Below are 12,515 nucleotides of genomic sequence, written 5' to 3'. Positions count from 1 at the left end.
GAAATAGCTGTGTTGATATCTTTGGCTTCCCATTGGGTATACACGACTGAATAAATGTAGGAGTTTTATGTTTACCGTCTGAGTCTTGAAACACTACAGATATTTTGAGTATCAGTCATGATGGCAATTTCTGTATAAAAGAGCCTTAAATGGAACATTGTTTTGAGATCAAACTCCCTACCCTCACAAAAGTGGCCACGTCGCAATAAAAACTGTGGCATATAACCAAAAAAAAGAAGAAAAAGAAGTAGAAGCCAGGGAAGTGGCCACTTTCCTTCCATGAACCGGTAGAAATGGTTTTGCTTTGTTTTGTTCTCAGCTGGTAATAGGTAAGGAATATCTTCAGTGATGACATTTCATTCACTCTCCCGGTTTTCGGGCCGGAAGTCCGCCCTCGGGTAGCATTCGGGTTAAGGTGGGCTACTCCCACCAGCACCAGAACGCCAGCCAGGGAAGCCCCGCCCACTCTGGGAGTACAGCTAGCCCCGCCTCCCGGAAGTTCCCACCATCGTTGAGGCCGACGCGGGCTACGCCACTTCCGGCTGCTGGCCAGCAGCTCCTCGGCGATTGGCCCACGGCCACGCCATTGATGTGACGTGTTGTCCCGGACCTGTGTACCCACGTGTGGCGCGGCCGGGAGACACCGGTGAGCGGCGGATCGGCTTTCCCGGTTCCGGAGAAGGAGTCCCTGCTCCGTCATGGTGAGAACGCCGCGGGGGTCCCGGCGGGAGCCAGCGGCTTCCGGTTACGTCCGGGTTTGCAGTGCCCGGCGGCTGCGTGGCTCGGTGCCCCGTGACCGGTCACCTTCGTCACCCTGGGTGCACTTTTTAAAGGAGACGAGGTGCTTTCCCTTTTGGCAAAACCCCGGGAGTTTACAATTCTGACGGCTTAGTTTAACTCAGTCTCTGTGACTTACTTTCAGAAGCTCCGCCCCCTGCTTCCGGGTTCCTCGTAGGTCACTTGGTTGGCACCTGGATTTGAAGACAGTGTTAAAAAGTAAATAAGAGTGTATCTAGGAGTAAAGAGTTTAAGCATTACTTGTCTGTGCCTTGGTTTTTATTTCCTAGTTAGTAGATGAAATGTCTGTCTCCTGTACATTTTCTTATGGCACGCCCCTTGTCTTGTTGGCTCAACTTTTCGTGGACCTTCCCTGAGCACCTATTATAAAGGACTTCAGGCGTTTGCACTTCACCATGCTTGGTTTTTCTTCACTATAAGGTCATTACCTTGTTGATGTACTTGCTAAGAACGGAGAGTTTCTCCGACTGTCCCACTCCCATAACCCCAGGTGTCTAACAGAGTAGGTTCCCAACCAGTGTTCGCTGGAGAAGGTTAAGCATGGTTTCCTCAGAACACCGAAACTGTTGCCTTAGGTATGAAGATTTGGAAAATCTGTTCACCCTCTACATCCTTACTGCAGGTACCTGTGGTTGTGGGGTTGTTTTCTGGGTGGGGATTCTGTTTCATCGTCCTTTCCTGATTGTACTGCAGCCTCACAGAAAGAAGAAGCCCTTTATAGAGAAGAAGAAAGCTGTCTCTTTCCACTTGGTCCACAGGAGCCAGCGAGATCCTTTAGCAGCAGATGAGACTGCGCCCCAGAGGGTCCTGTTGCCCACCCAGAAGGTAGGTCTGGCCCTGTAGCCACTAAGTGTTTAGGTGAATGGTAGTTTTATAGTTCTGATGATGGAACCCAAGGGCTGTGTGCATGCCCAGCAGGCACTCTACCCCTGAACTTTTAATTAAAAAAAAAGTTTTTTTTTAAAAAAAAAAGGTCCCTATGAGCTTTTAATAATCTGCTGGCACTCTCAGAATCTGGTCATCTAAGAAATGAACTGTGGCTCAGTTTCCATTCATTCTGTGTGCCGACGTTTGAAATCTTGTATTTATTTCGATTAAGAGGATAAAGCGTCTTTGAGATTATTAAATAAAGAGATCTTAAAGAACATTAGTGGAGTTCACTAGACCACACCCACAGTGCCGGGCCCTATATTCAGTCTTGGCTTTCTCATGGGATTCTGCTGTGTTTCAATAGTCTTCAGTTTGCATTTTTGCTTCCTGGTCGCTCACTCATCTCTTGAAATACAAAACATCTGAGCTCATGAATTAGCTTTGGAAGTCCAAGGGAGGCCTTGAAAAGGATGGCTTGTGTTAGCGTACTCTTGTTGATGATGGGTAATGCAAAAATATTGAAGGATGCTGGATAGATGGTCCAGTGCTTAAGTGCACTCACTGCTCTTGCAGAGGCCCCAGGTTCAGTTCCCAGCACCCACGTGAAGACTCACAGCCGTCTTTAACAACCCTTCCAGGAGACTTTTTCTGTCCTCTGAGTATACCAGGCACGTGTACACATGTAGTCGAAACATTCATTTTGAGTGTGTGTTACATATATTTCTCACCTGGAATTGTACACGGTGTCTAGTTGAGGGAACTATTTTCATTCTTGTCTTGCCTGCGGGCCCATTTTACTTTGTTCTTTGAGCCAGGTTGTGCTGCATTGTTCAGCCTTCTCTTGCACTGGTGCGTTCAAATGGTCTGCCTCTGCCCAGCTTGTTTTCAGTCTGCTTTTTGAATTTGATGTAGCACTTTGGTTTGGAAGCTGTGTAGATTTGGTATTTGTCAAGAATTAATTGTGTGAGCTGGGCAGTGGTGACACACGCCTTTAATCCTAGTACTTAGGAGGCAGAGGCAGGCTAATCTCAGTGAGTTGGAGGCCAGCCTGGTCTACAGAGCAAGTTCCAGGACAGTCAGGTCTGTTTTGCAGAGAAACCCTGTTTTGAAAAACCAAAAAAAAAATAAATAAAAGGGAAAAGAGAAATGAGTTGTGTGATTCCTTCCAGCCAGTATTTGTGTGCTATTCCCCTCCTGGAAGTCTGCTCTTTGTACGGATTCTGACCCTATCCATGACAGGAAAGCTAATTCCCTCTTGTTATCCAAGGTAAACGATGAAGAAAGGCGAGCAGAACAGAGGAAGTATGGAGTGTTCTTCGATGATGACTATGACTACCTGCAACACCTGAAGGAGCCAGCTGGGCCCGCAGAGCTTATTCCCAGCACCACATCCTTCAGATTGTACAACAGTAATGAGGGAGAAGAAACCCCAGCATGTTCAGTATGTAAAGATTCCAAATTGCATTATAGTACATGGCAGCCTAAAAGGAAATGGCTAGGTGCCACTGATTTTGCTTTGTAAAAATGGGGCTTGAAGCACTTAAACTTTGAGTTTGTCAGGATTGAGTACAGCCTAGGAGCAGAATGCTTGATCTTGCCTTGATTGTCACATGACAGCGGAGTTGGGGGTTACTACAACTTTTAAACATACCTCCGTAAAAAGGAAAGTGATCAGTATTGGCACTTTCATTTATTTCATTCTGCGACTACTTTTTTAAGACTTGGAACAATCCCATAGGTAAATTTAGTAAATCCCTCTTCAGTCCTAAAAATTTAAGAGGAATCACTGTAACCTTTAAAAAGTCTAAGAAATATATTAGTTGTTTTAACCATGTTTTTCTTTTAAATAATTTATTGTTGTTGATTAGGACAAGATATTGAATACTCTGTTCAAAGTAACAGAAAAGCCCAGTTCAGACTTGTTTTAAAAATAAGAAATGGTTGGTGTGGTGCCGCATGCCTGCAGTCCCAGCATCCAGGAGTCAGAGGCAAGAGGATCTTGAGGGCCAGTCTGGTCTACCCACTGAGTTCCTAGCCAGCAAGGCTATATAATGAGTTCTTGCTTCAAGTAGATATGTAGTCTGTGTCAGTGGTAAGAGCTGTACATGTGTTTATCCTCACTGTCATCTGAGCCAGGTTCTGGTATCATTTCTAAACAGTAATCTACAGAAATTATGAAATCTGTGAGAAACTCTCCAAAATGACATGTTTTTGTCACAGTTTATTTGTTTTAGCTTTTTTTCCCCAAATATTTCACATCATTGAATGTGGTACTACCCAGGAAGAACATGTCAGCCAGGAGAAGACGTAATACTGGTGTTTTGGATCATAGTGACAGGTTTATTCATGCTCACTAAATTGAATTGAATTATTGTATCATAGTGAGGAGCTAGGCTTGATTCTTGTGGTCTCTTGCCAAGTAACAGACATTTGGATACCTTGAGTAGGCCTCAAATAGGCCTTGAGTAGGCCTGGATTTTATTGAGCCTTGAAAAATCAGGACCTGTTATAAAAGTGCAGGAAGGTCACAGATGGAGAGAAGGGAGGTTAAATTAGTGCAGTGGCACACATCTTTAATAATCCCAGTACTCGGGAACCAGAGGGAGGCAGATCTCAGAGTTAAAGGCCAGTCTGGTCTACAGGATGAGTTCCAGGACAGCCAGGGCTGTTAAATAAAAACCCTGTCAACAACAACAACAAAATTTAAAAAGAAGGTTGAATTAGGATGTTGCCCAAAGGAAGGGAGTGGAATGGTGCACAAGAGTTGAGAGGGATGTAGGAACAGAGAGGTGTTGTAACCTCCTTTTGGAGTTAAGACAACTGGTTCCATGAGAGGCTGTGCCATTACTGGACCATGGAATGCCATCTCTAGTGGAAAGAGAAAATGATGCATTTGTTTTGAGACTCCAGGCAGGCAGAGTTGTAATGTGTGGATCAAACCCTGGATGCTCTCCGCGACTGATCTCAGGCATTGACTTTTCATTTTCTGAGCTTGTGTTTCTCAGTGAAATGTTCATGCTCACAGTTTGGAGAACTAGTGGAATAGTATAGAAGGGTGGTATGGAGTATTTGAAAGGATCCCTGCTAGGGTAGTGATGAGTGTTGAGAACATGTGCTGGTTCACGGGTTAGAGATTCGGAGATGCAGTAACTAGGGCCTCCCGAGACTGCTAACGAGTCAGGACAGACTGATGTCCAGCAGCGATCTGGGCCAGAGTCCAGACCAGGTCCTTGGCAGGCTCAGTTGTGTCGTCACTCACGCCACTCCCCTGAGCTCGCCGGCCGCCTGTCTTCAGAGTTTCCTTACCTATGGGTGCCCCACTCCAGTCTGCCCTCTTCTCCACATCTCAGTCCCTCTATGTGAGGGCAAGCCGACCGCTGAACTCATGTTCAAGACCAAGGGAAGATAAATGGTTGTGGCCTTCTTGCTGACAGCAGACAACTGTGTGAGAGACCTAGCCCACTGACCTTCAGAGCAGACCACTTTCAACCTGTTACTCCTTAGTCACCACATGAATGGCCGGATCCATTCATGAGGACCGAGTGCTGATCAACTGTTAAGGTCCTAGGGTCTCAACCGTAATGTTTCAGAGTAATGAGTAAGTTGCATTGTTTCATAGGGAATAAACCACAGTAAACCTTATTTCAGGTGTGGTCACAGCCCGAGACTGAGTGGCTATGAATTTGGAAAGGATGCTTTTCAGCCCAGTACAGTGGCTGAGCAGTGTTTTCTCAGCCTCACAGCCGTGTAATTTCTTTTTTAAGAGCACTGGAATTAAGTTGCCTTCATCGGTGTTTGCATCTGAGTTTGAGGAAGATGTTGGATTGTTAAACAAAGCAGCTCCAGTTTCAGGTGAGTTTAACTTTTTTTTTTAACATTTATTTTGTTATTGGAAAACTTCATGCATGAGTACATATTTACATAGCCCCCCACATACACACTTCCCCTGCACCCCCCACTCCACTCTCTCAATTTCATGACTGCTTTAATTATGTATCTGTAAATAGAGATTGCTAGGTCCATTTAATCTTGCCATGTGTGTGTTGAGGGGTGACTATTTGGTATTGGGTAACCTATCGAAGCTTGTCCCTGAAGAAGACCAGTTCTCCTCTCTCGGTAGCTAGAGATGGGCAGCTCGTGAATTTCCTCTATCCACCCATCTGCATTGGAATGTTGACTGGTGTTCTCTTTGTCTTGTTGAGGTCTTGTTTGGGTGGCAATGTGGCTAAGATTCCCTGTGTGCAACTCCTGTTGTCTGGAAGATACTTGTCTTGCAGCAGACATCTTAGACCTATGGACCTTAAAGTTGTTCCACTCCTTTCTTTGATGTTTCTTGAGCCTTGGGTGAGGGATCGCGTGGCCTCTACCAGTTGGGTCCGACCACCCCACAGTCACTTGTCTCAATCTTGACCAGTTGTGGCTTTCTGTTAGTCTCCTGTCTACTGCAATGAGGCTTCATTGACGAGGGATGGGAGCTGCATGTATCTGTGGATATAAGAATGGACGTTTACAGTGCAGTTGGGAATTACAGTGATTGAGGAACGTGGCAGTAGTGGGTACTCCTAGGGTCTGTGATCTCAGCAGTCATAGGTAGTTGGCTGGACTTACAGTACCAGACATGAACTGTCTGTCTCCTTTTAAAGTGGGTCTTAAGTCTAATTGGGTGGCTATTGGTTACCCCCAAAATACAAGTACCACTACTGCATCCTTGGTTATAGCTTGCTGTGCTGGTCATTGTGGTTGTGGTTCATGGTGGCTCAGCCATTAAAGGCTGAGGCTTACAGCCAAAAGGAAAGAATTTAATTTCTTTAAGTTTTCATTTGAGTATATTTGTGTTTTGCAAAAAGAAGCATAAAGGTATAGGATTTTTCCATCCACAGTAAAGAGTTTATAAACAATTGAGATTAATGTAGAATTTGGATAATAGAACATGAAGAGGGAGTATGGCCAGCAGCATTTTGTATGATGCAACAAGTTCTTATGTCTTTATAGATCTCATTTGAAAAAAAATGTGGGAACCTTGTAAGGGAGGTAAAATGTTCATGTGCTCTCTTACAAAGATAACAAGGATGATCATTTGAACAATACCATATGAGTATTTGGAAGAAATCTTTTGTAAAATTCACCCAAGATAAATTGAAGAAGTAACTTTTAAAGAAAACTTGCAGTACCACTGCTATATAAGGCTAAAACAAAGGTCCATAGAGGTAGTATTTACCTAATTTAGTATTTTTTCCTAAGTTAACCAATAGGTGGCCTTAGGACATTCTTTCAATGACTTACCTTTCAGAGTGATTGATGTATAATAATAGTCTTAAGTTAAACCAAAATAAAACATAACCTGAGAGAATTTCTGTCTGTAGAAAAGATACTAAATGGGGTATTACCTTTGGGGCATAGAAGAGTAAGTGCAAGGAGCACCATTGGGAAGCTTGGCAAAGCTTTCAAGAGAATAGCAAAGTTGGTTTGTTGCTTTTGTGGTTTGTTCAGAAGGGTCCTGTGAACAGTATCATCAGTTGCTTTTTTAAGTAGAAGGCAGGTGGAAGAAGGGAAGAGAGAATGCTTGGAAGAAAAGACACTCCAGACAGGAAACTGACTATACAAAGCCGAGGGAATGTAAACCCCAGGAAGTGTATACAGTTTAGCATGCCAGAGGGCGTGAAAGGGTGAATAAAAAATGCAGCTGGAGAACAGGGAGGGGCAGCATAGCAAGTCTTGTCAGCGAAGCAGACCTTGTCAAAGATAGGTTCATTTTATTAAGTAAAATTATATAGCTGAAGAAACCAGCTGGGATTTATTAAAATTTTGTGGTCCAAATTTATGAAAGTATAAAAGTCACCAAATACTTGTTTTTTTAATAAATGAATTTGAAACCTGGATTAATTCTGCAGGTGAAAATTTAGGAGTTTTGCTAAATTTTTGCTAATTTAGGAGTTTAATAGAAAAGATTGGTAATGGAAATGCTTTTACTAGTGAATATTGAAGAATAGATATTTTCATTCTGTCTACCTAAACGTACTTAAAGATTTTTAGTCTTAGTCTTTTATCTGAAGTGTATAAATAGATCAGATAGTATAAAATAAATATGCACCATGCTTTCTTGGTGCCACCTCCCGGGGAATGGGGGGGTGGAAAAGTGCAGGGTACCTGAGGTTCCTGTTTGGTTTTCTTTGCAGCAGTGGCCTCTTGTAGTCCAGCCTGGGGTCAGACTCACAGAGAAGCTGAGGTAGACCTTGAACTCCTGAATGCTAGGGGTAAAGATAGGGTGTTTTGCTCAGTTTTTCTTTTCCTTTTAGGACCTCGCCTGGATTTGGATCCTGACATTGTTGCTGCTCTTGATGATGATTTTGACTTTGACGATCCAGATAACCTCCTTGAAGATGACTTTATTCTTCAGGCAAATAAGCCGACAGGAGAAGGAATGGATCTGCCGTATGTGTGGTGTTTTTGTAGTGGGAGGGTAACCATGGTATAGTTTTAAGAACATGATTTAAGATGTCTGTATTAGAGCGGGAAATAGTTAAATTTGAGACATACTATCAGTAAGTGGAGCTAAAACCCAGATTCCTGATGACTGGTTGCTTTTGCTACTATGCCAGATTAGTCTAATACCATCTCAAGTCTGCTTCCTCTGAGTCTTTCAGAAGGAGCTTCTGGGTTTGTGTGAAGTTACTGTGCTCTGATGGTTTTCCAGTTGTTTGGATGGGTGATTTATGACCTGTTGGCTGTAGGGAATCGGAGAGTGCAGATGACCATGAATGGGAAGACATGGACGATGAGGAAGGGAGCGGGGATGACTGTAGCTCTGCAGGCCTACCGTCAGATGGAGACAGATCTGCCCCTGGGTCACCTCGAGAAGCCATCAGAAACCACCTGTTTTGGGAAGAGGAAACCAAAAGCCGTTTCACGGAGTATTCTATGACCTCCTCAGTCATGAGGAGAAATGAGCAGCTGACTCTGCATGATGAGAGGTTTGAGAAGGTGCGGGCCCTGGGAAATGTCACTGAGTTCTGTCTTCCCCTGCAAAAAGAGAGATTGGAACCAGAATAAAACTTTCAGGATTAGAAACTGCCTGTTGCATTAAGATTGATCAGAGCTGCATCCTGGTCGGGATTCTGGAAAGAGCTGTGTAGGTCCTAAGGGTTGACTGATAAAACATCTAACATCTCATTCTGAGATTTGAAGTTCTGATTTTGCATCTCACCATAATCTGCAAACTTTTACTGTTTTGCTAAGAGTTGGCTGGCTTAGCATCAACAAAATTTGATTATTTTAGTTCTTCAGATATAACTAACACTAAAAACAAAAAAGTAGAGTGTGGCATACTTTAAAAACTGACGTATGCCAGATTTGACTCCTGAGCCAGGCCAACTCCTGTTTTACAGTACTGTGGACCACCTACGCAGAATCTCTTCGCGCATTTTGTCCTGTGCTCTTTCCCTTCTGACGCCATCTCTAATGTGCTGATCTGTGTATATTATCCACAAGTTTGTATTGGGTTAGGATAGGATTTCTCTGTGGGCAGAGTCTCAAGTGTACATCCAAGCCCTAAAGTAGTAGTGTCTGGCATGTAGTAGGACTTGAAGCTTTTTACTTAGTAGTCAGTAAGTGAAGAAATGCTTTCAGTGCATGGATATACAGTTTTGCTACAATACCACAGAAGTGTTTCCCTCTTGCCTGTCAAGAGAAGTCCACTGTTAAGTACCAACATCTTTGCTCATCAGATAAAGCATAACAGTGCTCACAGCATCTGAGAGAAAATGGAGTTTGTAGATTCCCTCACAGCGTCTGCCACTGAGAGAGACGCAATTTTTGCTGAAGTGTTCTGAAACAAAGATCTATGCATAGCATTTTATTTTCCAATCTGAGTAAAAAACTTATTATTTATTTTTCTCTCTGCTGACACATTAATGATAGTTGTAAGCTTTTAGTAGTGCTGAAGTACTGTGTAGGAGTATGGTTAATATAAATACATAAAGAGTTAATTTAATTCATGATATATTTTTCATGACATCTTTTTTGTTGTTTGTATTCAAGTTTTATGAACAATATGATGATGATGAAATTGGAGCTCTGGATAACGCAGAACTGGAGGGTTCCATTCAAGTGGACAGCAATCGGCTGCAGGAAGTTTTGAATGACTACTTTAAGGAGAAGGCGGAGAAGTATGGCAGCTCTTCCTTTAGCTACAATCTTTTCCTACCTTCAGATGACTGATGGGGAGAGTCAAAGTCTATCACTAATTGACTTGATGGTGGTGCAATAGCTGAGGTTAAGGCGGGAAATAAAGTACAAAGAAACATTGGAGTTGGGAAGTAAAAGCTGCTTCTGGCCTCAGGCTGAAGAATCTTTATAACTTAGAAGTGCCTGGTTTCTTGTTTCTCAAATGGTGGGTGTTCCGAAAAGTGAGTAGTTCTGGCTAATAGATAAGCTTGACCTCAGCTGATTAGCAGAGCTCACAAGTGAAGTATTTGCTCAGTAAGCATCTGTATCAAAGTGCCTCTTATCTCAGAGAAGCTGATGATGTATTAAAATCTGCTCACAGGTCTTGTTCCATGAAACACTGCAGCATGCAGTTCCCACAGCTTTAAAGGGGCCATAGGCTTTAAGTGAATTCTGCACATACTTTGGAGAGATAGATGAGCAGCTGGTGCTCATCTTAGGGAATCTGCCATCTTGTGTAATGTAGAACCTTCTGCAGATGCAGCTGGATTTTTTGTGCCTATGAGCAGAGCGAATGTACAAAGCCACTGGAAGGGTAGAGCAGGAATGTTCCAGGAGCTTGGTAGGCACAGGAATAGGATTTAAAATGGCTCTTGTCTCTGGATCTCTTTTAGTGACATGCAATTTAATGTTTTCTTCATCCTGTTTTCATTTTATAAAATGCACAAAAAAAGTTGTGTAAAATTGAATACTCTTGAGCCTTTTGAGGATCAAGACCTGCCAGCGAATGAACTCGATGAGTCTGAAAATGAAGAGCTGATCACCGTAGTTGTTAAGGAAGAGAAAGAGAAGTGGGATTGCGAGTCCATTTGCAGTAAGTATCTTATTGCCCCGCCAACTGCCAAAGGTATGAAAACCATTGAGTGTGAATGTGGGAAAGCAGATAGAATTTAGTAGAAGTTAAACTTTTAGGGAATTTGTGAAAATGCCTTGAAAAGAATATGACTATTCTGCTATTGAGTTGTAAATAATTTCAAAATGGTTTTAGAGAGGCTCTAGTGTGATTTTGCAAGATAAAAACACCAAGACTGAGAACGCAGTGTGAACTGGATGGTGCTTTTATTGAACTCGCAGTGTGCTTAGGTGTCACATGATCTTTTTCCAGGTACATACTCCAATTTGTACAACCATCCACAGCTCATCAAATATGAACCAAAGGTAAGGCTGACATTGTTAGCGTACCATTTTCAAGGCTGGAATGGTAGCACAACAGTTGAGATCACTACCTGCTCCTTCAGAGGACCCAGCTGGGTTCATAGCACATACATCAGGTGGGAACTCCAGTTCCAAAGGATCTGATGCCTCTTCTGGCCCCTGGAGGCCCCCATAATATGGGCCACACTCATGCACATACACACTTGCAAATAAAAGTTGGTCTTCAGTGCCCTTTCTCACAGTAACCCTTTCTGGCTGCGTGGCTGGTAGGAGAGCACTGCCAGTGAACCACTGTGAACACTTGTGAGGAGGATGGGGAATAACTAGAGCTGCTTTCTCTCCGGCTCAGCCCAAACAGATCCACCTGTCTTCGAAAACGGGCATACCTCTCAATGTCTTACCTAAGAAAGGCCTCACGGCGAAGCAGGTGGAACGAATGCAGATGATCAACAACAGTGACCTCCCCAAGGTGTCAACCCAGCCTCGGCCCAAAAATGAAAGCAAAGAAGATAAAAGAGCCAGAAAGCAGGCCATAAAAGAGGAACGGAAGGTAATTGCACCCTCTGATGTGGGGCTTGCAAAGACTGCTGAGGGGGGATAGGGTCCGTCTGTACAAATGTAACCTGGGATCCTCTTGTACAGGAACGAAGAACTGAAAAGAAAGCTAACAAACTAGCATTCAAACTGGAGAAAAGAAGGCAAGAGAAGGAGCTGCTGAACCTGAAGAACATCGAGGGTCTGAAGCTATAGGTGGGGAACAGTCAGTGTGAGTTGTCTTCCTCTTTTAGTGGTCTTCACTGTGCTCCATAATTAACCAGGATATTAAGGGAGGTAAACATGTTCCTGTCATTTTTATATGCATATAGCTGAGAAAAGAATATTTGTATTTTTATACAAATGAGGTTCTCTTGTCAGCTACCTTGTAAATATGTTTTGAGTTTACTGTTATAAGCTTATATTCCCTCTGAGATAAATGGCTTCATGGAAGTAAAATGTTTGGATAAATTAAAGGAAAATGTCTTTATAACATGTACGGACTTGGTGTGTTCATTTATTTGTATGGTTGTCAAAGTTGTCCTTTGCAGATGTTCTCAAATATTTCTTTGAAACCTCTACGCCTTCTCGCGAATTACATGGTTTAATTTGCCGTCTGTAGAGGAGGGGTCTGGTTAAGCTCAGTTTTGAAATGCTGAGTTTATTCTCAGTGGTGAGAAGACTGTTCCTGAGAAGATTCCACGGGTAAGAGCTGATTTTCCCGTGTCCACAAAACGACCCTTTCAAAAGGACTGTGACGATGAGCACCGCAGTTGTGGTTGGGATTTCCTGCCCTGGAATCAGATGGCTCTTTCCCTCTGGGATTTAGGACCAGCATAGCTGGAGCTATCAGAAATACTTCACTGTAACCTAGAAAGTTTGTCTTCCTAGCATTGTTTAATGTTTGGAACCATCCACAGCTTATTAAAATACAT

At 43.1% G+C, this 12,515-nt stretch overlaps 1 protein-coding gene across 1 annotated transcript; it reads left to right on the top strand.

Annotated features, from left to right (window-relative positions):
* The first annotated feature begins 556 nt into the window (after positions 1-556).
* Ltv1 (LTV1 ribosome biogenesis factor) lies at positions 557-12,077 on the top strand. The gene is made up of 11 exons (XM_038340554.1): positions 557-701; positions 1,492-1,623; positions 2,936-3,109; positions 5,433-5,520; positions 7,965-8,100; positions 8,400-8,649; positions 9,706-9,833; positions 10,566-10,705; positions 10,997-11,049; positions 11,396-11,596; positions 11,689-12,077. Exons 1-11 carry the CDS (start codon positions 699-701, stop codon positions 11,794-11,796), a joined length of 1,413 nt encoding a protein of 470 aa, XP_038196482.1. The 5' UTR covers positions 557-698; the 3' UTR covers positions 11,797-12,077.
* Positions 12,078-12,515: the final 438 nt, after the last annotated feature.

This window comes from Arvicola amphibius, chromosome 8 (assembly GCF_903992535.2).
Source record: "Arvicola amphibius chromosome 8, mArvAmp1.2, whole genome shotgun sequence".
Lineage (NCBI taxonomy): Eukaryota > Metazoa > Chordata > Mammalia > Rodentia > Cricetidae > Arvicola > Arvicola amphibius.
The sequence above is the reverse complement of the archived record's forward strand: the minus strand, read 5'-3'. Positions and strand labels throughout refer to the sequence as shown.

What these genes read in the sequence shown, in the direction of transcription:
- Ltv1 (XM_038340554.1), top strand. An exon ending in GGAGAAGGAATGGATCTGCC is followed by an intron (nt 8,101 to 8,399) that starts GTATGTGTGGTG and finishes TGTTGGCTGTAG; the next exon opens with GGAATCGGAGAGTGCAGATG. An exon ending in CCATAAAAGAGGAACGGAAG is followed by an intron (nt 11,597 to 11,688) that starts GTAATTGCACCC and finishes CCTCTTGTACAG; the next exon opens with GAACGAAGAACTGAAAAGAA.